We start from the raw sequence: 26774 nt of genomic DNA, 5'->3' as shown, positions 1-26774 counted from the left end.
ACCATGTGTTGACTAGTTAACATAACTTATGAACATGCCTTCTTTTTCCTCTCATAGATACTGTTTGAGGAGGATCCAGAAAATAAACTAATTTTTTGAAGTAGATTATTAGGATAATTAAGTTGAAATAAATTGGGAGAGTGAAAAACCATAGAAGTTGCTGTTGGTGGTGATTCAAAACATCAAAACTTTTCAAAATACAGAGGAAGGGGTTACAACTGTTTATTTAGAAAAGAACAAGTAAGTGGGGAGTTGTATAATGGCTGTTTTTATTTGTCCAGGAGTAAAATATATGGTTAATTTGCTAGTGAAAGTCAGTGTTATCTATCCACCCATCATCCAGCTATTAACAAACCTACCAAGGAGTGCCACTGAATTTACTGAAGTGGAAATGGTATGAAAACTACAATAAAACCATAATCCTAAAAAAATCAATACAAAGCAAACACTGCAATGCAACTCTGGGCTTAATCAACCTATGTCTACCAAGCACCATTCACTTAAATACTACTTAAAGCTACCTATATTTCCCCATCCTCAGGAAAAAACAAACAAACTATTTTCTTATTGTGGCAACACTGATCAAAACTATGTGAGCACAAGTTCCAAAGTGGCATTAGTAACGCTTAAAGGTGGCAATTATAATGAAGCCATTTTAAGGAAAATAGCTTTAACTAGATTTATTTTGAGTCAAGCCTGAAAAAAAATCATTAGATTGGCTTAATGATATGAAGATGTTTCTTTTTATAATAGTATTCATTTTATTTGTCTTTGCTTTCTGAACTTCTCAGAGGAGCACATATCAAATTTATAATTCCATGCAGTCTCAAGAATCTAGTTGTTGAGACTTTCAGAATAACATAAATATCCCTAGGATTGTTACAAAGTGAAAATTTGGTCAACACACTATCATACCGATACAAAATTCTAGCAGCTTCCACATTGAATGTGCTTAGTTTAAAAAATTTAAAAACAAGTTTTTAATAACTGTCAGCCTGGGAGAATATCTGAATCTCCAGCTGTTTTCTTTCTGCTTCATTCATTATTGCAAGCAATAAAGGTTCTAGAAATGTAATAATTTTGTTTATTTTGCAGAAGGCAACGTAATATAGCTTATACTTCTGTTGGTACCATGTACGGGCTCTGCAATGCTGACAGTTTTTAAACCTTGTATTTTGTCACAAATCAAGTAAATAAGACTTCGCCCCTTTCCACTCCCAAAATAAACACAGAATGGATTTACCGTTACTTTTCTGAACATAACTATAGTTGGAAAGTACTATTGCAGGAAGCCAGATAACAGAATGTAACAGTGCATATGGTGGGTTTATTTGTCAGGAAACGAGCCAGCCTACCTGGTTTTTGTCTAATCCTTCAAACCTATTAGCCACTTTCCAGGTTGCAGCAGATGCCACATTATGCTCAGTAAAGGTGAAGTAGTTCTTCTGGCAGAGGGGCAGGTTCTGTTGCCATAGGGAAGCTTTGAGCATGGAGCTTATGTCCTGCTGTCAAAACATTGTAATGTACAGTCCAGTCTGGCTTAGTAGACTTTATGGTGTGCACCAGGCTTAGCATAAAGCAAGGAGTGAGTGGGGAAGGTTTCTGCATCTCCAGGGAAACCTTGGGTATGAGGGGTCTTTCTGCAACTTTTGAGAGCCTCACAATTTCCACTTTGGTGGCAAAATCCTTCCCCTGTATCTTTGGCATTGCTGTAGATGAGCTAGACTGGTGCACTTTACCAAGTCTTGTGTGACTGATAGCACAGATGGGGTGAGTCGAGAGGAGGAGTCTGCCATCATAGGGTTGACAGACTGGAGGCCCTGAGAAGGATCCGGGCAGAGCCCCCATGCTCAAAACTCCCCTGTGGCCCCATAACCTAATCCTCTCTGCCACATCTGTGGTGTAGAGTAGACTAAGCAAGACTAAGCAAGTCTACTAGAGTAGGCTAAGCAAAACTACACCAAGCAGCAATGACTGGGCAGAGGGAAGGGGGAGGGGGAGAGTCAAGTGGCTTAAGCAGCTTCTTGATTAATTGTTTTTCCTGGGCTGCGAATCATCATTAGCCTTAAACATGTGCTAACAGGGAGGAACCAGCCCAGTGCACAGTGATGAAAAAGTAGGTACCTTTAATTCATGGTAAGCAGCGCCTTAAAAGAATTTGGTAACTGGCTTGAGATATGTGCTATAAATAACTATTCACCTGACCTGTGGGCATTATAAGTGGTTTGCACTGTACTGAAGAGAGTGAACGACTTCACACTCTGACTTTGTCTTTCCTATTCATGTTGATTAATGCCTTGGCTATTGAGTGTTGACTGTAGCCATGTTAGTCGAAGGACATGGGCACACAAGGTTCTTTGGGAACATGTTATCTTTTATTACACCAGCCAAATAGTTGGAAAAAAATGTTCTTTGCAAGCTTTTGGGCACAAACACCCTTCCTGAGGCAGAGTCAGTCTCCCTAGGCCTGAAGAAGGGTGTTTGTGCCCAAAAGCTTGCAAAGAACAATTTTTCCAACAATTTAGTTGGTCTAATAGAAGATATCACATTTACCCAAAGAACCCTTTTTGGCTACTGAGTAACACTGTTTCTTTTAACAAGTCTAATTCAAAACTCAGGTACTGCTGAAAAATGGTAGAAATTGACCCCATGTATATATCAGTGAAAGAGCTCAGGATGGTATAACATCCTGTAAACATAATTATCTGCCTTAACCCTGCCATCATTTAGGTTTTTAATATTAATACAATGTTTTTAACCAAGTCAAAGGCATAGTTCTTATTGTTTTGTTTGGCTGGGTTGGGTTTTGGGGGGGGGGAGGGGTTGGGGGGGTCACTTGGCGAGAGTGTGCACAGAGAAAAAGCAATAGGAAAAAACATCCAAATTGCAGCAAAAAGTTGTTTCACCTATTACTTGCTTTCCTCTATTTTAATCAGTTGGCATAGTTTTTTAATTACATACTTTAGGTTTCAAGAATGCTCAGAGGCATAGAAGTACACCAGTGCTTCAGTTCCCTTTGACACATCTTCAGAGAACTATATGAACAGAAACAGATACCAAAAAGCGTTAGTAATCTAAAATAGTGAGATGATACACAAGTTACAGGGCAACTTGTTTCAGCATGGAGGGAGAACAAAGGCTTCAATAAAATAACTTGTATAATGGTTTTGACTAAACAGCTTCTGTGTACAGAAATTAATAGCCTAAATAACAGCAGAAAAATCTGTCATTGCTGCTCCAGACTGGCAGGAAATTTCTAACTTTCAATGTGTTTTAGGTGACAGCAAGTATCAGTTAGATCAGGGGCATCAAAGATCTGGTGCGGCCCATGGTGCTGCCTGTGGGTCTTGGACTGGCTCCACGTGCCACATGCAGCATGCGTTGACCCCAGCCCTGCATGCTGCATTAAGTGTGTAAAGCTGGCCTGGCACATCCTGTGCATATGGCTGGTCTGGGTCGTGTACTGCAGTGTTGCATACAGGGCTGGTCTGGGGCACATGCTGCACACCTGCAACCAGTCTGGCCCTGCACATTAGATCTGTGGGCTCAATCCAGCCCATAAACCAGCCCTGCACCTCTGGGCAAGATGATTTTGAAACCCCTAGGTTAGGTTGTAGTGGCATAGTATGACCTGAGAAAAGTAGAGTACAATGTATTTACTATGGGCAAGCTTAAAGGAACGTGCCACCATGGCAGAAACAGATGACTGCTTCCTGTGTGAACCAGATGAACTAACTGGTGGGGTGGAGTGAAGTAGGGAGTCTCTGTTCATCTGTGCAAGAGGTGGATTTGAAGCTCCTTAAAGCTGTCACCTTGCTCTTACTTTGACCCATGGTGTGGGTAGACTGTGTAGAGGAGGAAAAACAGGGGATGACCCTGCCCTCTGTGAAAATATCATTGGAGACCCCAGATACAGCTAATGGTTGCCAAGTTGTGGAAGTCTGTGAACATGGATCTACAGTTTTGTATGTTGCTCCAGCCATAAGCAGTATTTTGGGGGGTTTGTTGTTTGTTTGTTTTGAGTATTTTTCTTTAGGTTGAAAATCAAAAGGATGAAGTGCAATGTCCAGTAAATACAGGATTAACAATATTAGATGTGGGTCAAAAAATAGTATTCTAAGACTGAGTAACACGAGTACCAAATAAAAGAAGGAAATAGTGCTGAATATTACTATAATAGACAGTTGTTCAAAGGTATACCTGGAAGCTACAGCAGTTGGATCCAGAAGGCTACAAAGACTAATTTCGCTTACACAAAGAAAATATTATGCAGTCTCAGTAGAGTTCTGCCAAGTCTGTGTTCTTTCAGGGTATTCACAGAATGCCTGCAGAAGGCAAAATAACTGCATTGCTTGTTTTTTCTACTTGCAGAAAATGTGTCCAGGATTTAGGCATGCTATATTGTATGAAATGTTTTGAATCAGTGACACGAACAAACAAGATTTTGGTGGCCATTAGACAGTGAAATGCCACAGTCGTGGCACAAGGAAAAATAAGTAAGATGGCTTCTGTAGTTAAAAGAGGTAAAGGCAAAGTCTCTAAATTCACCTGTGAAATCTCAGGCTTGAGTTGTCAGAGGAGACCTAGAGTGCTATTTTAGACCTGATTTTTTTCTAGTGCCTTCTATCTTATCATTGTTTACACCTGGGCTGAAGTGGTGCAAAACAGACATGAAATACCATCCAGCTAGAACAGTAGCATTTGACATTCATTTCCCACAGGTGTCAATGATGTACTCAGACTATTGTTCACACCTAAATTCCAGTGAGACGATGGGAGCATAGAATTAACCTTTCTAATACAGGCACTCCTCACTTAAGGTTGTCCTGGTTAGTGGTGTTTTGTTATTACGTCACTGATCTATTCGAGAACATACTCATTTAAAGTAGTGCAATGTTAGGTTATAACATTTGGCTGCCACCTGCTAGTAAGTAACTATTGTGATATAACTGCATTCGTTTAACATCCTTTTGCTTAAAGTCGCATTTTTCAAGCACATAACTATAACGTTAAGCAAGGAGTAGCTGTACCACTGCTCCAGACTTTCTTTACAATGTATCAAATGTTATGACATGCTGGTATAAGGCCTGTCACACCCATGGGTGGACTTAGGATTTTGAAAAGGAGGCCACAGATGGAGTGGTGCATAATCACATGTAACACAACACATTTTTCTCCAGTTAAAGATTTACTAATATGGTAGGGACTAGCACTGTATTATTCAGTTTAAGATTAAAGCAAAAACAAATATAACTTTATTGGAATGTGCACTAATTTTCTAGATTATATGTAAAGTCTAAAAACACAAACTAGGCAAAAAAAAAAAAAGGAATCAAAGGATATTGTTGCATTAGTCCTGTAGTCATTATAATGAAATGTATGTCTCTTATTCGGATTCATAGAACAAAACTGAGTCTTGTGTGTTTTGACAGTGCCTCCAATACTTCAGTATCAGTCACTTCTACATCTGAGTTAAGGTCTTTAGCTAGAGCTAAAAAACAGTCTGCCAGGCTGGGAAATAGAATAGACACATTACCAAGAATGGCTAACAGACAGCAACATTGCAAAAGAAAGAATAGTTTGACTAGTGAAAGGAGAAAGTGTCATTGACACCTGTGAAGTGAAGACAAATTAGCAGGGATCAGGTAGATTTTAATGAGTCAAGAAATCAATCAACTCCTTCCTGCTCCTGTCAGGTAGATGGTTTTAACATTTGGGTGGAGCAGGAATTAAAAGGTGGGTGTGACTGCACCTCCCTATTCCACTGAGTCTGCCCCAGTCACACCTACCCAGTCTGATTGCTTTAACTATGCCTGTATTAGCCTGGAGAGAGACTTGCTCCTTGTTATTCATGCAAGTACTTCTAGGTTGGATCTTTTGCTTCTGCTGGCTCTTGTTATTCTTCTGATGTAGGGGTCAGCAACCCCTGACACGCATGCCGAGCATGGCACGCAAGGCCATTTTGTTCGGCGCACTGCCAGTCCAGGCTCCAAGCAGCTGCTGCCAGCCACGGAGCCCAGGCTGCTCCCAGCAGGCAGCTGGGAGGCTGCAAGCCCTGCTGCAAGCAGACTGGGCTTCGTGGGCTGGCTGCAGACAGGAGGCTGCAAACAGCTGCTTTGGGCTCCAGCATGCCTGCGCTCTGGCACCTTCCAGAGTAGACATTGTGGTTTTTTCGGCACTCTGACCAAAAAATGTTGCCTACCTGTGTTCTAATGTTTACTCCAGGCAAAAAAAAAAAAAAAATTAGGTTTCTCTTAAATAGGATATCAAATTACCATAATCTGCAAAGAAAACCTATGCTGGGTGTCCTGCTCTAGATTTCTCAGATTGAGGGCTGAAAAATTGTTCGTCTTTGTAAAATGACATGTTACAGGGTGGATCAGGATGAATGGAAAGAAGAGTCAGATAAGCATCTTGGATTGTTCTGGTCTCTCTGACAGAAAAGAATCCAAAGAGATCTGTAAGCAAAGACTATGGGCCCGATTCTCAATTAAAGGGACTTCAGTTTATATTATTTGGATAATACGAAGGTTCTTGATTGCGCCTTTAAATTATGTTTCATTTACTTCACAGCCCTTTGCAGGGTTAAAATGGTATAGGGGAGCGTTAATTTAATGTGTGGACCTATGAATGCTTGGACCCCTTACAAAATGTGAACATTTCATAAGGGCAACTAGTATGCTCAAAGGACAGATGTATGTAACACTTAGACTATTCTAAATAGATTTTAAACCCCAAAGATGCAGACAGAAGTGCAGCTTCTATATCTAACTCATGGCACTTTGGGTCTAACTCATGGTGATTCAGAGAAAGTACCAAGAGTTAGACCAGTCCTCCCTACTCAACAGACATTAGCTGCAGTGGGGGATTGAGCTCCAAGATCCAGGGAGACAAGCTGCATCTCTCCCCCCTCTCCTAGTTCCCATTCTGTCTCAGGATGGCAGGGGGAGAAGACAGGGGAGGGAGGTCTGTTCTGGGGTTTCCCCAGCTACTCTGGAGTGGGATGGGTGGATTGGAGCCCCCCCACTAAGGTGGGGGGCTGCAATCCTCTCTCCCCACCCTCCAGCGCCAGTTGGGCAACCCCCAGAACGAGGCTCGTCTGCTCCCGCCCCCCCGCCCCCTTCTGAAAACAGTGCCGGGAGCAGTGCTAGGCTACATCAGCTGAGCCCTTCTCCTGGTGCACACAGACAGAAGTTAATGAAGGTGCTCCACTTTGGAGTGGTGGCAGCAGTCCCTCAAAGTCCAGTTCAGATTGCCAGGGTATCAAGCCCTTTTAAAATGCTCTGCAGCCATGCACTTGTTTGGTTACAGCTGTGGGACACTTTCAGGGGCCAGATCAGGTGAAAATTGTCACTTCCGTCTGCACCTCTAGACATGCTTGCCACTTTAGATCAGTTTAAACTTTCTAGAATGTTTTAAAAGCACACCAGGAAAATAAGTACTATTCTGAACTGGTTCTCCTTGAACTGGTTCAATGTTATGTGCAGACACAGAGTATTCTGTGCCTAATGTCTAGTGAGTCCTTCAGGCAATACAAACTGCTCTGCTCCTCAACACCGGCCCCCCTCCCCTCTCCCAAAAACAATGCAGGGCAATGGGACTGCTCTGGGATGCAGCCAGGACTTAACTACCCAAAGATCTTTTGCCTATCGAGACCACAGTCTGCAGGGGTGGGAAGCAGAAAGCCTCTGTCTCAGTTTCACTTCCCTGCTAGAGACCCGAGGTGGGGTTCCTAGACTTATTTGGGGTGAGGGGAGTAGCCAGGTTCAAGAGGGATGGTGGGGAGAACATGGGGGTGGTAGTTTGGCCTCCAACTTGTGTTAAGTGGCTAGTTGTGCCTGCAACAGTAAACACCTGTCAGTTGCTGGGTGGGGGAAACAGCCATTGCACAATGGACTATGGGCACTTAATAGAAGATCATGGCTGTCAATCCCATGCTCAGTGTAAAGTGAATTAGCTCATTAGCTGTTTATTGTTCCTCACCCTCTGCTGCACTCTTGCAGCCACTCCTGTTCTGCAAGTTCTGCCCTACACACATATCTCCGCGCAATTGTTGGCAATGCAAGGCACTTGAGTGGCTGGGAAAGCTGGGGAGTTCTTGGGGGAGCCTCAAGCAGGGGTTTACAAAGCCCCCAGCACCCTGCAACCCTTCAACTCCACCCCCTATTCCCAATCCAAATCTTCCCCCTCTAAAGGACACTGGGTGAAACTCGGTGCACTGATCCTTGGAAGGCATGATGGTCTGGGTACTGGTGGTATTTTGGTAGCAATGTAATCCCTAAAAGGTAAGGGTTCTACTTAGGGCCCTTAGCAGTGTGTGTGTGGACACTTCTGTCCAGGGATAATTGTGGAATGGTTCCCAATCAGTGACATTCTTGGAATGGTTCAAGTTTTCTGTATGTACCCAAACTGTTATGCGTGAATAAGCTGAGAATTTTTTTCTATGATTCTATTCAAATGCAACAAACAGCTCCAATTTAATATTCCTCCATCCAGGGTTAAAGCTGGAGCAGGTTTGCTGCATTTGAATCTTTCTCTACTCATTTGCACATAACAATTATAATATACCAGCTGCTGCCCTTTTAAAATGTTCCCCTTTTGAAAGGGCTCCAAGCCTTTGTGTATCCACACCCAGAATATTGAACTCTTTCACCTACAAGCATATTTGCCTGGGTTCAGGCAGGGAATACAGATTTCTTGTTCTATTTTTCAACTTAATTTCAGATTTTAAAGGATACCTGAAGGCCCGGGTATTTCCCCGTATTTTTAATGCTGTATATCAGTCTTTGGATACCCAGCAATGCCACATTTTCCCGCAGGCCTTTATTATCTTGGTAATAAAATCAAGTTGTTTCATCTTTGAATGTTTTTGCTCATCAGATACTTCTACTAAGTAAAATTTTTGCTAATTATTTTGTTGATTTATTCTCTAATATGTATCTCTGTGTTGTCTTTTATATTTATCACAGAGTGAAGACAAGAAAGTTTCTGAAAAGAGTCTTCATCCCCCAGTGTCACCTTCTGTATCTGATCATATGAAATGTAACATCCTTAAAGCTCAAGTAGAAGCTGCTTTTAGAGTTGGTACCCAGGTAAACTACACTATAATCTACCTTCTCTAGTACAGAGGTGTAGTAGCATGTCTGGGATAATGCCACGTTTCCCAGATTGGTGTTTCTCTGGGAAGTGTGTGATCTCATCTCCCTTGAGTATCCACATTGACATGACTTACTCTAGGATTTTTCAAAGGCAGCCAGAAATTATCCTAACTATTCATTGCAGTTATTATTGTGGATGTTTGATATTTTTTTCTGACTGACTTGTTTAACAGGGACCAGGGAGGGCAAAACAGTCAAACCTCAACTTCTCCTCTGAGTAATTATCCAAATATCCATTTGCACAATGTGCGTTTCTCACTCTAAATCTTTGAATGGACACTTTTGCCTTGACACAGTATTTGTAGTGTGCACTCTTCCCACTTCACAACCCTCTTATCTTGAAGGGATAAAGGACACTGCCCACATCTGCTCTTCAGTTCCTCTCAGGTGCCTATATGTTACTTGCAATGCATTTTTATGGCATGGAAGCTGACTTTCTGTTCAAATCCTTAGCTTTCTGGTGTCTTGCTTTTATTTATTAGGAGTGTGCAAAATGGGCCCTATTCGATTCAGATTTGGCCTGAATCGGGGACAGTGATTCAATTAATTGATTTGGATCACTGTTCCTGATTCAGTTTGACTAAATCTGAATCTGAAGCTTCAATGCTGATTCAGAGGATCAGCGATTTGGCCAGACACAGCTTTGAATGTTTTTTCTACATACCTCAAGGTACCAGCATGGCTCATGAACGCTGCGATGGTGGGGTGGATGGAGCATCCCACAGTAGCTCACCCCCCCCCCCCGGGTGTTCCCAGCCGCAAACTCAGAAGCGTGCTCAGCGACAAACCCGTGCCCTGCCCCCCCAGCTCAGCAATCAGCCACAGAGGGACCCTGGGTGCCCCCCCAGACCCAGGAGGCACCAGTCGCTGAGCCGGGGAGGCCGGGGGGGGGGGCCCTTCAGCTGGCTCTCCAGTGGACCTGGAAGTGGACCAGAAGTGCTTCTGGTCCACTTCTGGGTCTACTGCTGAGCTTACTGGGGAGCCCCCCTGCGATAGTGTGAGATGCTCCATGCGCCCCAGCATCGCACATTCACAAGCCACCTGCTACCTAGAGGTATGTAGAAAAAACATTTAAAGCTGTGTCTATGTCTGACTTGCCAAATCTTTACAAATCTTTCTGAATTGCTTCGGAGGGTTCCAATTTGATTCAGAGAGATTAAAGGGCCCTCTGATTTGATTTGGAGATTCGGCCACCGAATCGGGCCAAATCTCCACCGAATCAAATCAGGGACCAAAGCTTTGCACAGCCCTATTGTGTATTATTTCTTTGTTGCTTGACTTTGCCCCACATCCCTTCCATGCCTTTATTTTGTTTTGGGAGTGCATAGGAAAGGTATTAAAGCTAGGTTTTGGCACCTTTGTCTACTTCCCCCACCTTGATCTTGATTTTTATTCTAGTTAAGCCATGTGGCTCTGCTGTTTAGGAGCATTCTTTTCTCAAAGACCTCTTATTAACCTCCAGGCTCTCTTGTTCCTTGGGCCTAACGTTCAGTTTACAGAAGTCACTGTTAACCTCAGCCCGAAGGTTTGAGTTCATCAAATCCTCCAAGACTCTATAAAGTCAAAGGTTTACCTCTGGCAGGGACATTTCCAGCTTCTGGAATAGCTTTTCCTGTCAGTGAAATATTATCACCATTCTATCCTTGGCCTTTGTCATCTTTGTGACACTGCATGACAGATATGACCTCAGGACTATAGAAGCCGAGGAGGCACTCCCTCTTATCATGACTGTGACAATTCCCTTCATTATGGTGGGAATGAGCAATGTGGGCGGGGGGGGGGCGGGGGGCGGGGAGTATCTTTCCACCCTGCTTCCTGTTCTGTAACTATCATCAGATGCCTTTACTAGGTTGAGGAGCACTTACAGACAACCTCCAAGGGCAATGTATCTGGATGCCAAATAAGTGAAAGCTCCATATGGGTATGTTGGAGCTCCAGGTGGTAGAGGACTTACAAGGATTTTCTTCATTTTTTACATGGCCATGCTTTACATCAACAGACAAGGCAACACAAGATTTTCCTCCCTGTGCAGGGAAACAATTCACCCTTGGTAGTAGTTCACTTACCAGTCCTCCAGAGCTCTGTGACAGATCACCTCAGCAGAGTCTTTTCCATTCACTGAGAGCAAGACCTCAAAAGTTTCATCCTTCAGGTGATCTTTGCTGATTGTGGTTACTCTGAGAGACACGTATTTGCTACTGAAGTCTGCAGTAATTTTCAGATCTTTTTTTCCAGAGAAGGTCTCAGCTCTGGCTTCATGCCAGATGTGTTTCTGGGCATCTGTGGTCTCCTGTACATCTTCCTGCCTCTGATTCTGCTTGGGCATATTTTTGGTATCAGGTCCTCCTGCTGCTGTTGATGAAGGTCTCCAGGGGTATTACTTTTGGTTCTGGACCCGGTGATGCTAGACAGATGGAAGTGTTTCACTTGAACTTGAACCTCCTTTGTTTAATAGCGCAAATTCTGAATGGGTCTCAATAGCAGAGAAATAAAATTTTGCTCATCAGGGCCATTCAGGAAGGACTCTACCTAGATGTACCTACCTGATAAAATGGACTATATTCTCTGGTTGGTATTGGTCAAAGACCATTTCTCCTGACCATTCTTCCATTTCTGACATACTGGAGCACCTTTGTGCTAATCTGTCCAGGAATTCGGTTAAAATTCACTTGCTAGCTTATCACTCACTGACTGAGGGTTGACTTGTGTGTTCTCACCCAGTTGCTCTCAGAGTCTTCTAGAAGTTGGCTAAATTGTTTCCTCACAAATAACTCTATCCCACAATGGGACCAGGAACCTGGTCTTTGTGTCTTTGGTGGGATGGTCATTTGCCAATGGCCAAAGTTGCCAGTGACAACTTGTTCATTACTTGTTCTGTCCATGAAAAGGACATTGCGACTATGATTGCCTTGGCCAGAAAAGTGGGCGAGATCTAAGCCTTTATGGTGGATCCCTCCTCTTCGTTACCTTCTATCCAGATAAAGTGACCTTGAGAGACCTTCCTGAAGTTTCTACCTCACGTGGTATCTGAATCCCAGCTGAGCCAACACATCAATTCACCAGTGTTCTTCCCTACACCTCTAGAAACGAGTTCTCTCTATACTTGTTTGACATCAAGAGAAATTTGACCTATTACCTAAACAGGACCAAAAGTCTCTAAAGGCAGTTTAATATCATCCCAGAGATTGTCCATTTTGAAGGCCTCCATGAAGTTAAACTATGAGACTGCTAACGTAGAGCCCTCTCTCTAATTTTTGGTCATCCTAGTAGAGCCCATACCACTTCTACAGATTTAGCTCCATGGCTAAGGATAAAAGTTGCACACAAACCAGTTTAAGTGGACAGAAACTGGTTTAAACCTGTAGCAGAACAGAAGTTCTGTGCACATAAACCGCTTTCAAAATGGCCAAAACTGGCTTAAGATAAACCTGGTTAAAAGTAGTATCAGACTTAACGGATTCAGGTCAAATCCATTTATAGAACTTCTGTCCCAGACTCCTTCCTGGTGGAAGTTAATTAATAGTCCCCCTGCATCCCAGGATGCTTTGCAGCCCTGGGCTGGGCTGTCTGCTTCAGTGGAGCAGGGTTATCCGCACCCCTGTGCTCCCTACCACAATCTCAGCCAGCTCCTGCTGGCTGAGAAGGGGGTGGGAGTGGAAGTGGGAAATCCTGCTCAGGATCACAGCCAGATCTGCCTGGTGGGAGCAGAGCAGCTGCTCACAGGCTTTTCCTGTCACTTGCTGCTTGAGTGGAGGAGGCAGGGGCATGGCCAGTCCCAGCCCCAGGCCAGCACACAGAGGCAGAGGGGAGGGAGGGAGAGGGGTTTAAAGCCCCTCGCCCACTGGCATAGGTCCCCAGCAGGGGTCTGCCTGGCCAGCGGTGCAGCTGCCCCTGCCAGGCTTTTCCACTGCTCCCACCTGAGCAGAGGAGGCAAGGGCATGGACAGATGCTGACCCTGGGCCGGCATGCTGAGGTGGAGGGGAGGGACGGGGGGTTAAACCTTGCAGGAAGTTTATACCCCCACTCCAGTGGCCAGTTTAAACCCCTCCCTTCCCTCAGCGGGCCAGCCTGGGGCTGGCGTCTGACCACGCCCCCACCTCTGTCCCCTTTGCTCGAGCAGAGGGGGGAAAAGCCAGCATGGCTTCTCTTCCTGCTTCTCTTCCAGCCTTCCAGCTGTGGGCCATAATTCAAGGATGGTGTTTGGAAAATGGCCTCAGTTGAGTGTGGAGTGGGGCACTGAGTAGTGACCCCAACCCAGACACGCTCGGGGATTCCAAGTGTGAGAGAGGAAAAAAGCGCGACAACTAGTAGGTGAAGAAAATTCATAAGTCTACTTACAAACCAACAAGATGATTAACGAGTTGAATCAACTTCATGAATACAGGAACTAATTACAAAGACTATTTACAGTAGCAGGTGGACACAGACGACGTGGTGCAGAGAACAAACAGATGATGGGTAGCGGCGAGTAACAAGCAAGGTGTAATTGTGAAGGTCGACTGCAGCTGAAAATACTATCAGTACAAGTATGATGCCTAGTTGGGCAACACACAGGGCGTTCCGGATAGCGCGTGGTCTAGCTATAAGCTGTGGTAGCCTATGCTAGGAATCTAGCTAGCCTAGGGGTCTGTCCAGACAAGACAGGTGATCAGACTGTCTTCCTGAGTTCAGGAGCGTCTGGGGACCCTATGCTGAGGCGCACAGTCCCCTTTGTAGACTCCCTAGCCAATCAGGGTCCCCCCTTGATGGAACATTCTGGAGGCCTCAGCATGCTGGTCCGGCCAGTCACGCTCTAGGGGCAACTTCTGATTGGTTAGGCTACTATTGATCACACACTGTCCGCATGATAGTGCATATTAAGGTCACATTCCTCCGCCACTGCATCACCGAATGTCACTCACTGGTAGTCATGTCACTTAATGTCCCAAACAACAGTCTGGTGGAGTCACATCACCTCCTGACACCAGCCACTGCTGAAGGGAAGGGAGGGCTTGCTGTATCTTCTAGCCTGAGCCACTGCAGGCACGCGGCTGCATTTCTGGAATAAAAAATGAATGTTTATTCACTTGCTTCCTGGTTCAGTCTGCGCAGTTTAGACTAACCTGCAAAGATTGAATCAATTCAAGCTTCGGCTTTTTGAATGTCTGTACTCAGCCCATAGGTGAAATCTGCAAGGCAGCCACCCGGAGTTCATAAACACCTTTACTAAACACTTTGCAATTACAGAAGCCTTGAGGACAGAGCATTTAGTTGGGCAGTCCTTTAGTTGTTCACCTACAGCAGGGCTGTCCAATTGGTAGCCGCTGGGGTCATATGTGGCCTGAAAGGGGCTGATACATGGCCAACAGGCTCTCAGTCATCCATGGCTGTCATCACTTCTGCTGCTATGGCTTCAAGTTCTCCAGGCTTCGCTACTCTCTTCCAGCTTCTGATTCCTCCTTTTAGTCCTGGGACTGGGGCATTGCAATGGGAGGGGACCAAGGGAGGGCTCTGTAATACCTGTACCCCATGCACTGCCACAGAGAGGGGAGCCAGGCCATCTGTGTGCCACTGGCAGAGGAGCTGGTGAGAGAGGGGCAGACTGTCAGGGGTACCGAGGAAGGCCCACCGCACATGCAGCCTCTTCTGCATGCATCCTAGGAGCCTGTGGCCCATGGAGTATGCAGTCCCCCACTTTCCAGAAATTGGACAGCCATGACCTAAGGGACTCTGGGCCCTACCTCCAGGTATAGGTGGCCAATATTTTGAAGTCACCTGTAGCATAAACATGTAAGTGGACAATTACTCAAGAGAGAACAAAGTTACTTCACAGTAGCTGGAGTTCTTTGAGATTGTCCACATGTGCAGTTATATCTATCCTCTTCTTCCTCTTCTTTGAGTCGTACAGTGTAAGACTGAAACTGAAAGATAACTGGAACTAGGAAGCACACACCACCCTTATCCCCTCAGTCTGGGAAGGTGGGGGCTAGAACACACTCTATGGGTATGACTAAAACAAAAAGTCTCCAATCAAAGGCTCAGGGAATGAGAGACTCAATGAGAATGTGCGTGTAGATGATACAATTTAAAGACCTCCAGCCTGGTCCTGGTAAGTAACTTAATTATTCCAATTACTCAGGTTTCATTTAACAATTTCATATTATATTTTTATGTGTTAAAAAAAAAAACATTCACCACCAGTAAATTGTGTTTCATGAGGACCAAAAAGTAGTCACACGATGTGGTTACTAACAAGTAATAGATGATACAGGGTGTGTACAGAAGTGCTGCATACATGTTTAATGGTGCTGTAATTTAGTACACTTTTTATAGCACTATAAAGTTACAGTGCTCTTAAACATGATAGAAGTGTAGTGTTTGGTAGGGGAGGAAGGGGGGCACTGAGCCTTCCTGCACTTTCTAAGCTAGGAGGCAGGGGGTGCTCTGCAGCCTCCTGGGGCTGCAGGAGACTGCAGGCAGCAGCAGACCAGCAGACAAGGTGGAGCTGGGATGAGAAGCTGTCACTCAGCTTCTCATCCTCCCTGCCCCCCTCCCCTGCCATATGACTGGATGTGAGCACTGCTTCTACCACAGGCCAGGCAGTAGGCTGACAGCCCAGCTCCAGGCATCTGGTCTCCAACTATGCAGGGTCTCAGGGTGTCCCACCTGTGACCTGTCCCCCATTGGAGTGAGCCACAAGACTGGGCAGCAGCTTTTGCCCAGCCCTACTCCAAGCCTCTGGACCCTAAGCATATAGGGTCTTGGGGGGGAGAGGGGGCATGCTTGTGTGTGTCCCAGGTGCTGTGTGCTGTGCCAGGCTCCCAGCTGCAGCTGCTCTGGGGCTCTGTGGTCTGTGGGTGTTTGATGAGTTCCCCATCCCCCCCCCCCCCCCACACACACACGCATGCCAAGCTCCCATGCGTCCCTGACTCATCCAGGACTACAGAGGCCCTTCCCAACCACACCATACCAGGAGGGAGTGGGTCCCCAGCCAGGCAGGATGGCATGCAGCTGGCACCAACACTTCCTTCCTGCCTGGGCTGCATAGAACTGAACTAACCTCTTTCCCCTCAGCACTGCCCAACCCAGAACCTGCCCTGCCTGCAAGCCCTGCCAGGCACCCACCGGTCTTCTGGGGTAGCAGGAGCTTCACAGGTCCTGGAGGCTTCTAGCACAGAGCCAGCCCTTCTGGCTGCAGAGTGAGCCAAGCTCCTGGAAACTGGGGAGCACTAACCAAGCTTGAAAAGCCCATGGATTACTGACCAAATCACCAAAAATTTGAGCAGCAAACAAGTTCTGTAAAGTGCTGTAGGTTGCTAAAGTGCTGTAAAATACAGCACTTCAAACTTGAATACCTCATTTAACAAGGGTTAAGTTAGGGTGCAGACAGAAGTCACAATTTTTGCCCAATCTGGCCACAGAAAGCAGTTTATAGCCATGACCAAACACAAGTACATGGCTGCAAACAGCTTAAAAATGGCCAGTCAGGTGAAAATTTGACCCATCATTGCATGAGGTATCAAGTTAAGATGTTTCAAAATGTAGCGACTTTTGTAACTTGTGTCTGCAGAGCTTGACACAAGTTACAATTGTCAATGTTTCGAGATGGGGGGAGGGGGGGGAAAGGACGCAGAAAGAGTTCAGTCTAGGTGTTTTTCAGCCCCCGCAATGGCGGGGGGGGGGGAAGTATTGAAGCCCCCCTGAGTTGGGGGTGCTTCAATTCACCCACCTTGCCTTTCAGCACCAGCTGGGGATCCCCAGGAATGAGCTCCCTCTGCTCCCTTTTCCCCCTCCCATTCTGAAAACAGCCAGCACTGGCCGAGAGCCCTGGCCATTGCAATGGAAACCTGGCTGCAGGCTCCCTGCAGCAGCTAGATTCTCCTTCCCTCAGAACCAACAGTGAACCTCTGTTTGGTTTGGAGTAACATTGTAACAAAGAGCACTTTGCAAAAATTGTTCTGAGTTGCATCTGGGATCTGCACTTCTGTCTGCACCTCTAAAGCACTGTACCTATTTTTAAAGTGCTATAAAGACATGCACTTCTGTTAAGTCAGGGCAATAAAGCGCTTTAAATGGCAAAAAAGCAACTTCTGTACACACCCACAATGCAGAGAAAGAAGCTGTATTAGATAGATGAATTGATAGATGGCACAGTAGAATAGATTACATAATGTCCCATGAAAGGTAAACCTTTATGAAATTTAAGAGATTCTTATGGAGTTCACTAGAAATATAGTTAGTAGAATAAAAATAATGTTGCCCTTCATAAGAGTAATAGAATAAAACTCCATGGGAGCAACAGAAAGGGGAGAGACGGAGATTGGTAATGAATCTTGTCATTAACAATTAGTTATGTATTTAATCTTTGTTGCATACAGATCATGCCACTGCTTTGTATCATTTTACAATAACCTGTTAAGTCAACTTGCCCTTCAAAGAATTTTCTGACAACAATCAGCTTTGTGGATCTCATTGTTCCCTGGAAGAGCTTTCGCTGCAGTTAAATTGCAACTAGTGTAATCGCAACCATGGCAGTTTAAGACAGTTAAATTCTGGTTATTCTATATGCTTGAGATTTCAATAACAGGCATTGTAATTTTTTATAATTTTTTTAAAAGCATTCACTTCTCCCACTGAATCTGATTTTGTGTCAGCAGTGCTCTATTGCACATTTCCTGTTTGAAAAGCCTAGTTCCTTGCCCTCCATTTTTGTATTTGCATTCAGCCTTTCTATGTCTCTTTCCCAAGGATGTCACACTATATTCCTTGTATTTTCTCCCAATGATTCTTACAATTATATTCAGTAGTAGTTATGCACATGCAAACATTGTGTGCTGCCTCTTGACTAGCACAGCATTATTAAGGACTGCATTCCTCAATGTGAAGCTTTCCAAGTTACAGCCTCCTGAGCTGTTTTTTCCATGTATATAATAATTATGTTCCTTTGCTGTGGTTACACTGTAAATTATAAATAGGTGTCAGAGAACAAAAGTAAATGTGCTAGGGATCCCCTCTTGCCCAGTGTATACATATTTTTCCTAAAGCTTAGCCAGGGTGATTTGCAGTCAGGGTGATTTGCATATGCAGTCATGGTTCTTCTGGGCCCCATAAGGCATCTCCTTATGATATTATAAACTTGTAGGGGGATGTGGATCTTCATAGTGCAACAGCAGCAATGCATGTTGCTGAAAAAACATATATAGCAATGACTGCATAAGAATGATGCTCTGACAGTTTGGGTGTTGCCTCAGTTTTAAGAATCCCAGGTTTAATTCCCATCTCCATTGTAGGCTTCCTGGCTTACCTAGGGTAAATCTCTCTACTCCTAAGCTCCCCTCTATAGAATGAGGACAATTACACTTCCTGGCCACCTAGGAATATTGTGAAAATAACTAACTTATGGACCATGCTTTGCACAGCTCCTTTAGTAATGCGGCAATGAAGGACTAACTAAAGCAATCAGTTTAGGCAGAGCTGGGAAGAAATTCATCCCCCAGCACTAGGAATCTGGCTATGGATGGGGTCTCAAGGTGTTCCTGGAGGGTACAATAAATCTGCCCTATTAGTTCATCCACTTTGTTCCCCACTCATCTGAGTCGATCCCAGTGGTTCTCAGCCTCATTAGGCTCAAAGCCCTCCCCCCAGGAAATGCCACTTGTTAGCTTTCACTTTTTTTTTTGCCTATGGAAAAATAATAGAGTAAATTTTCTGTTGCAAAGAACTCAGAAAGACCACAGCAGGTCTTGACACTGTGAATTCCTATTTGGCATGCCTGGGTTGTCTTGTGAATCATGTGTAGGTGTTTGCCCACTAACAGTGCTAATATTGCACACTGTTCCAGGGCACCCTTACAGCACTCCAGGGTGACTGAGAATCCAAATGGTCTTTTCTTCTGTTGCTGGAAGAAGGGAACACAGCTGCTTGTTGCTTGCTCCTTGCATTTGTCTATGTAAGCAGGTGAGAGGAATGGGAGAGCAAGAACCAGTGATGCTTCTCTCCCAAGGAGAAAGCGGGGAGGAAAATATATTCAGGAGGGTAGAGTCGCTGACTCTAGAGAGAAGCACAGAATGTCCAGTGTGCTACCTAGTCTAATGCTGTTGTTAGCAAAGGTTCCCTTCTTCATCACTCCTACAGCTAAAACTGGTGGAAACCAACATTGCACTTCCTACAGACCTTTGGAGAGGAAGGCAAGGAAAAAATGATCCCTTCTTTATTGCAGACTACTCTAGGCAGCTCCCAGTGCCCTTCTTTCCTTATTAGTTGAGCTCAGCGTGTACAATGTCTTCTCTTATTTTAGCTGCAAGTTTGTTGGGATTAAATAACGTATCTGTGAAGGACAGAATACAGTTAAGGAATTATGCAGAATCTTATACTAACTTCTAAGGGGCCACAGCCTGTTTTCTATTACCTACAGCACATGCCTCTCTTCGCTATTTATTGCATGGCATCACACGCATGAGAAGCAAATTTCCTCAAAAGTAGAAAGAACAGTGAACTGATCTGTTTTACACACACAAATACATGCTCTCTCTCTTCCTCTCTCTCTCATGCTTATTTATCCAAAACAAAATATTTTTAAATATCCAAGATTGATACCTAGCAGAGGATTTGTTTTTTCTTTTTCTTTTTTGTTCAGAGTCCTAAAAGGTCTTTGCCCTTGTAAGTTCCCCATTGATATACCATCCCTAAGAAAACTTGGCTGGATACTTGTGGCGTAAGCACTAGGAAAAGAGATGAACTAATGGTACAATGCAGCCAGAATTGCTATACAGGGAATACCTTTAAAAATTTGTCTTTTAGAAACTTTTAAAAAACTTTTAGAAACTTTTTAAAAAACTATTTTTTCTCAGCATAACAAGAACCTGTTTGTTAGCCAGTGGTATAGTTTCTAACAATGGTATGAATGGATGCGAGATTTAAAAAAAGAGAGAAGAGTGTTTGGAGGTGAAAATAGTGATTTTTTTTTTTTTAAATGATTGTTCAAGAGTGCTGCAGTACCTTCAAAACACAATTCTAAGCACTGCAACGTCAAAGGTAAGAAGTAAGGGAAATTATAGTGTATTCCAAAACAGGACCTTAAAGGTGAGGTTTTCACTCAATTTCCATTTGGAGTCATGCTGAAGAGCTGCTTATCACTTTCCTGTATAGTGTTTCTTCATCCTTCCTCAGCCAAAGTGCTGAATTAGAGATCTAACATTCCTCTTTCTGTGTTGAAGATTACTCAGTCCTGCATATATTTTAGAGTTACAGAGCAGCAGGAAACTAACATGAGTGAATTTATGTATTTAGTGAAAAGAGAGATGTCTGTGCAGTAAAGTTAGTTGGAGGATCAAGCCACAAGAAGTGTAGGTTATGCAAGTGCACGCAGATGCACATAGTAACTAAGATGCTAGGTAAAAAACATGGTGAACCCACACATTGTTGAAGGCCAGACCAATTGCTCAGCACGGTGTCTGTATTTCTATAGCAAACTAGCAATATTTCACAACAACTCTTTCAAACTGCACCATAGGGATCCAACACTTTCTAGCTGACAGGCTACGTCACAGTTCCCACATAATTAAGCACCAGGAGAGCTGCAAGCACTGGGAAGCTACTGACAAGCTCTTTTTTTTCCTTTTCAGAATGCTCCTTTGAGAGTAAGGAGGCTAAACCAGCAATGAAGGATACAAAAGACCAGCTCTCCCTAGCATTTAAAACCAGTTACAGTTCACATGAATCAGTGCTGATATGGGGCAACTGATCATAGGACTTGTCAGTCCCATAATGAGTCCCTTTTGTTGAGCAGTTTTCATGGCCCAGCTGATGAAAGAAAGGGTATTAGCAGAAACTGATTTGCTATTTCTACCTATTTTAGTTCAGGGCAAATCCTAATTATCCTTGGAGTTATGCACAGACTCTTATGCAAATTTATAGATACCTTAACAGGATGTTCTTGTCTTGGTTGGAAAGATGTGTCCTGTTCTTCTCTAGTTGGTCTTTTAAAACAGGTGCTTATTTTCTCCGAGTAGTTTTCACTTCTAATCCTCTTCCCACAAGGGCCAGCCAATTGCTTGGATCCACCGAAGTCTCTGAAGCCACACTAGGGTTGAATGTGATATCTTATCCCTAGGAGAATAGATTATACAGTGAATATCAGTACTATTTTGTTCTAATGTGTTTGAGGACAGCAACAGCCAATCTCATCCCTCAACAGACATTGCAATGACATTAGAGGGAGCTGAATGTGAGGATTTTTTGACTAAGCAGTTTGCCAAATTTCAGATGATGTAGACTTTCTGGGAGGAGGAGAAATCGATGGGAGAAGTCAGGTATTTCTGACAAAGTCCTGTGTCCCTGAGCACAGTAGGAAAGAGAGAGCAGGAGAGAGTTTCTTTATTCACAGTCGCAAATCCCTTTCTAGCTAACTGTGATACTTGGCAGGGTTTTTCTGAGGCCTATATTCCCAGCACTTGTCTGGGCTGTCTTAGGCTTTTATGCTTCTTTTTCTCTGGTGGGTTTTTTTTTCTTGCTACTCTCAGACACAAAGAACTACAGCTCTGCCAGTCCATGCCTTAGACCTTAAGTGTACTGGATCATTCCCAGAGAGCACCAAAAACACCTTGGCCCATATGCCACAGTCTCTACTCAACCTTGCCCTGCAAGTCTGTGCTTTGGACAGTGTCTTCCACTTTTCTGGCTAGTACTAAACTGTTCCACCTGAAAACCTTTTGTACATATGCAACATTTTTAAGCTACTGCAGATTTACATGTTCCCTTATTTTCCTGCACTTCTTTCTCGCATACCGTATACACCCTCACATACTTACGATGCAGTTGCACTTTGAGATGCGTGACTTGGGGCATGCTAATATGTGACCTTTACTTGCCCTGTCTAGTTTTTTTTTTAATTGCTGGATTAGACTACGCCACTGGAATTGCATCTCAAAATTGGTATTGATAAAATGCCATATTAGGTTTTGTTCGGTTTGCAGCAAATACAAAACAAACCTCCAAATGCAAATGAACGTTGGATCCATGTATTATTTATCATAGCCAGGGAGCACAAGCAATGTGACTCATGCTACAGCCTTTACTAGATACAGCTCTAGTGGTTCTTTGCCTTTTCATCATTACTACTTGAATCCAGCTGTCAGTAATTTATAAAACCTCTTAAAAATACAGTGCCTGAAGAAGTTAGTGAATGTGTTTTCCAAGTTCTTCCCCACAGGCTGAAGTCAAGAAAAATGTTAGATTGTTATTTATATAATACAAGTCTTAAGTGCTTTATTCTGTCATGGAAGAACCAAATCCTAATCAGGCCAGGGAAAATGAGTTTGGCTTATAAAAGACACATGAGGTTTTATAATCTTATGTGAAAGATAACAGGGTTTGAACAAATCCTTCTCATTGCCTAGGGGAGCTCTTGTCTTTGGCTAGATGGTTGCTCAAATAGCTTGAACTGATCAAAATCTCAAGCATATTAGCCTGTCCTCCATCATGGATTATATTTTGCTGATTTCTTCCTGGCCCCTTCGCCTGCATATCACAAGACCAGTGCACAGGCTGGTTTCTTAAAATTGATGTGGTAGGAGTCTAACAGGTCAAGGTGGAAGTGCTCAGACTGAGTTCTGTCTGTGAAGAAAGAAGCTTATACTGCTGCTGTGTTTATATGAAGCTGTGCTGAAACATCGTGCTATTAGTCACCTCCTTGGATTAGCAATAAAATTGTTCAAAATTTTAATAAAAGTAAAAAGAAGCAATTTTTATGGAATTCTTGACTGCAACTACAATGAGCACGACATCACATCAGTTTTAATTCTTCACAACAATGGCATGTTAAATGGCTATAATCCCAATTTCCTGCATTCTCTCTGAAAGGAAACAGATTTGTTTAATTTTAAATGTGAGCAAACTGGAAATTAAAGGAATCCAGAAGAATATAAGTATGAGATTTGAAGCTGTGACTGGGGGTCCTTAATACATGCAATACAGCAATTATTATTTGCTCTGTGCAGGGCTGCCCTTGAAAATTGTCTGGAAGCAGCAGCTGGTGCAGAATGCTGCATGCAGCCTGCTTCCAAGATGGATGGGTCACTAGGAGCACCTAACTCCAGTGCTCCAGAGTCTGCACTGGCTTCCAGTAGTTTTCAGGGTGCAATTCACTGTGCTGGTTTTGACCTATAAATCACTAACTGGCCTGGACCCTACATACCTAAGGAACCGCCTTCTACCTTATTTTGCATTGTGATCCCTAAGGTCAACTGGGCACAACCTCCTGCAATTTGTGCACCAAGTTTCTTCAGTGAAACAGCACAGGAGGTCATTCTCAATAGCTGCTCCTCAGCTTTGGAATTACCTTTCTCTTGAGGCCTGTTAGAGTCCAAGCCTGGACATCTTGAAGCATTTTAAGACCTTTAAGTTGTATGTGTTTTTAGCAGCTGGGGTGAAGTTGGGGGGCGTTGTTTGGGGACTTGCTTTTTTACTTATAAAATATTTAAAATAAAGTCATCTTTCTATTTTTTTTATAATTTATCCAGGTTTATTGTAAGCCACCCTGAGGCTTTTCTTGGGGGGGGGGGGGGGGGGGGAGGGTGACAGAGCACTCAAATTATACGAGCTTCAAGGGCACTGCTTTAAGAAAAAGAAATAAAGCAAAAACGGGGAGAAAAGATGACAACAACAGGTTTATTCAGATTTATATTGGAACCCAGCTTGTTCATACTCAGTTGTTTCAGAACATGCTTAATTTGCAGGGAGTTGCCAAAATAAGGACAAGTCACTCAGTTGTTTGCTGCAGCTTTTAGTTCAAAGACTGCTGCTTCTCCCATCAGCTGGAGCACCTCAGGAGTCAGCTTTTTCCTGATCCCAGGCTCCCCTTGCACTAGCAAATAGCAAGCTCTCATGGCTGGAAGTTTACAGGGCTCCCAGCCACAGGGGCACATGGTGTGTGCCCCTGCAGCTGGAAACCTTAGCCTGCCATGCATTCAGCTAATGGAGCAATAGGGACCAGCCACAAAGTTATTACTCATGTTTAATTAACTGGCTAATCATGTCTTAAATGTAACATGTGCCAGAGGCCTAAGAGATGTCATATAGAATCAGAACGTAGATCCATATACCAATTATCCTGTATCTCACAGTAGCACAGGGTGAAAACTAAGGGGAAGAGTATTATGCAGGGCTGTCCTTGAGGATCATCTAGAAGTAGCAGCTGGTGCATTCTAGACTGATGTGTCCCCTACCTCTCCCCCCCCCCGCCAATATTTAGAGGCCTAGGGAGTCCTAATTTAAAGGCTGTAGCCATACTATTGCATTTAATACCCACTGATGGACCTATCCTCCATGAATTTGTCTAATCCTCTTTTTGGTTAAACTGTCAGCCTCTGCAACATCCTGTGGCAATGAGTTCCCAAAGTTAGTTACATGCTGTGTAGTGTGTGTGCTTGTGGCGGGGGGGGGGGGGGGGGGGGGGGCGGCGTGGGACTTCCTTTTGTTAGTTTTAAATCTGCTTCCTAATCATTTTCTTTTATGTCCCCTAGTTCCGATATTTTGAGAGATGGCAATTAATTAAATCCCTATTTACTTTCTCTCCACCATTCATTATTTTATAAATCTTTCTCCTATTCCCTGTCAGTTGTCTTTTCTTCCAGATGAAAAATCTTAGCCTATTCTGTGTCTCCTTAGCTGGAAGACTCTCCGTGTCCCTGATCATCCTGATTACCCTTCCCTGTATCTTTTCTGGTTCTGCTATATCCAGAGCTACATGCAGGATTCAAGATGTGGGTTTACCATGGACTTACCATGTAGCCCACACCTTGGGATCAGATATTTCAATTGACTTCTTTTCTGAGTGCAGATGTTCATTGTGCAGAGAGTTGGTATGATCATACTGACGGTCATGAGAGAGAAAAGATGTCATTTGGGTGTTGTAAACACAAAGAGCATCCTTTGTTTAGGATGCTGGACCCACAGCTCATGGCGCTATAAGTGGCTGAGTCTCTTGCTTGAGTTCTGAAGAACATGGCATGTGCTGTACAGTGTCAGCCTACTGAGTGTACTATCCTATAGTCCTAGTCTCTGTTCAGGAGCCATGGGGAAGGAGTGCTGAATGCATCACACCTAGGGCAGGAACCTTATCTGATCCTTCTCTTGGCCTTTTAACCTTTATTCATCAAGATCAAGCCATCCATCAGGTGGATGGATAGTCAAGTATAACAAAATCTTTTTGCGGCCTTATTTGATACTTCTGTGCACATAGCCAGCATAACAAGGAAGAGCAAGGTTACAAAGACTCAATTCACCAGGCAACCTCTTCAGCTACAAGGTGTCATGATCTCATTCCTGAACTGACAGGCTGGTGCAGAAAACATTTTCCATCTCCTCCTTGGCTTTGCTGACTGAAATGCAGCCCAGCCATCGTTTTTTTTTTTCCGTATGCCCTGTGGTGCTGTGCTCTGTATACATAGACAAGAGCCTTATGACTTGCACACACACTTCATAAATCCCAGCAGAAGATTTATGTGGGGTTTCAGTATCTCTCAAAACATAAAAGTCTGCTGCCTTAGAATAAAAGAACTCTGCAAAATGTAGTCAGCTTGCTTATGCTGTGTGCATTCTTTGTTTCTGGGTTCTGTTCTATAATTTGGCAGCAAGCTATTTCCTGTTTGGTAATAACTTAGAGTATGTGACCACATATGAAAGAAGCCTAAGTACCAGATGGTCTACCCTGCCTCCCAGGCATCAAAACTCATCCTCTTATATCATGACTGATTCCTAGGGAAAGAGAATTTGCCTCAGTAGAGGAAATCTGCTGAGTAGCCACATGTCACTTAATTTCTGTCTTCATATATCATTATTATACAAATGCCAGGCTTTGGAGGAGTAGCTTTCAGCTGCCCATGGCTACTTGCTGATATAAATTCCCTACAAGTACTGAATGATACTAGAGAAACTCTGGGTGAAGGTACACATTAGACTTAGACTGGACTTACTCTGGAATATTAAGCAGAGTTAAAGGTAGACTGTACTTTGAGAAGTCTCATGTTAAGGGTTAATACCACTTCTTGCCTACACCGCTTTGACTTGCCACTAGAGGGCTGTTGAGGATACCTGGGCTCTATCCACGCTTTGGGAGGCTGCAGGGGGGAGTGGGGCAGTTGGGAATGGTGCATCCTGGGATTCTGGAGGACTGCAAATTGCTCATTTTATCATAATGGAGCAGACTGAAGTTACCCTAACAACTTATGAGGTAGGATGCATGGCCCAAAGTTAACCCTCACCTGAAGTGGCATAACTTTGAGACACTCAGAGAGTACTTTCCTTTAATATTTGAATGTTCACATCCTAAGTGCCCTTAGTATAGTCTAAGTGTAATGTATACCTTCACCCTCCCTCTTTAGGGAATGCTGAGGTCTCTGAGTAGAAAGCTAGATCTTGATCCTACTACCTGCATTTCTTCAAGGAGCTCAGCAATCCAGGCTTTCCTCTGGGGTTTTACCAAATATATAGAATGTTATTTCTTGGTTGTGGGTCAGATCTTTTAGTCCTCTGAGGAAGTTGTTGGCTGGTGAGTTGGAAAGATTTGCAGAGTTAGGAGAAAACAATGCCAAAAGTCTGCTGCCATGTTGAGTGTCTTAGTAATTGGATTCCACAAAA

The 26774-nt window shown here is 43.8% G+C and overlaps 1 protein-coding gene and 1 long non-coding RNA gene across 4 annotated transcripts in view; one reads left to right on the top strand and one right to left on the bottom strand.

The window, feature by feature from the left end:
• The window catches only part of EPB41L4B (erythrocyte membrane protein band 4.1 like 4B), a 303377-nt gene that overhangs the window by 191410 nt on the left and 85193 nt on the right, over positions 1–26774 (top strand). For all 3 annotated transcript variants that reach the window (XM_059728506.1, XM_059728508.1, XM_059728507.1), the window contains exon 18: positions 8970–9092. In XM_059728506.1, the coding sequence (XP_059584489.1) occupies positions 8970–9092 (123 nt within the window). The remainder of the gene's footprint in view (positions 1–8969; positions 9093–26774) is intronic.
• Positions 13412–26774, bottom strand: part of LOC109282772 (uncharacterized) — a 38797-nt gene continuing 25434 nt past the window's right edge. The window contains exons 3-4 of the long non-coding RNA XR_009462475.1: positions 21058–21245; positions 13412–14196 (exon numbers count right to left, since the gene is read on the bottom strand). This is a non-coding gene — a long non-coding RNA (uncharacterized LOC109282772). The remainder of the gene's footprint in view (positions 14197–21057; positions 21246–26774) is intronic.

Source organism: Alligator mississippiensis, chromosome 5 (assembly GCF_030867095.1).
Source record: "Alligator mississippiensis isolate rAllMis1 chromosome 5, rAllMis1, whole genome shotgun sequence".
Classification (NCBI taxonomy): Eukaryota; Metazoa; Chordata; order Crocodylia; family Alligatoridae; genus Alligator; species Alligator mississippiensis.
Note: the sequence above shows the minus strand (reverse complement) of the source record. Positions and strands in the feature narration are given on the sequence as shown.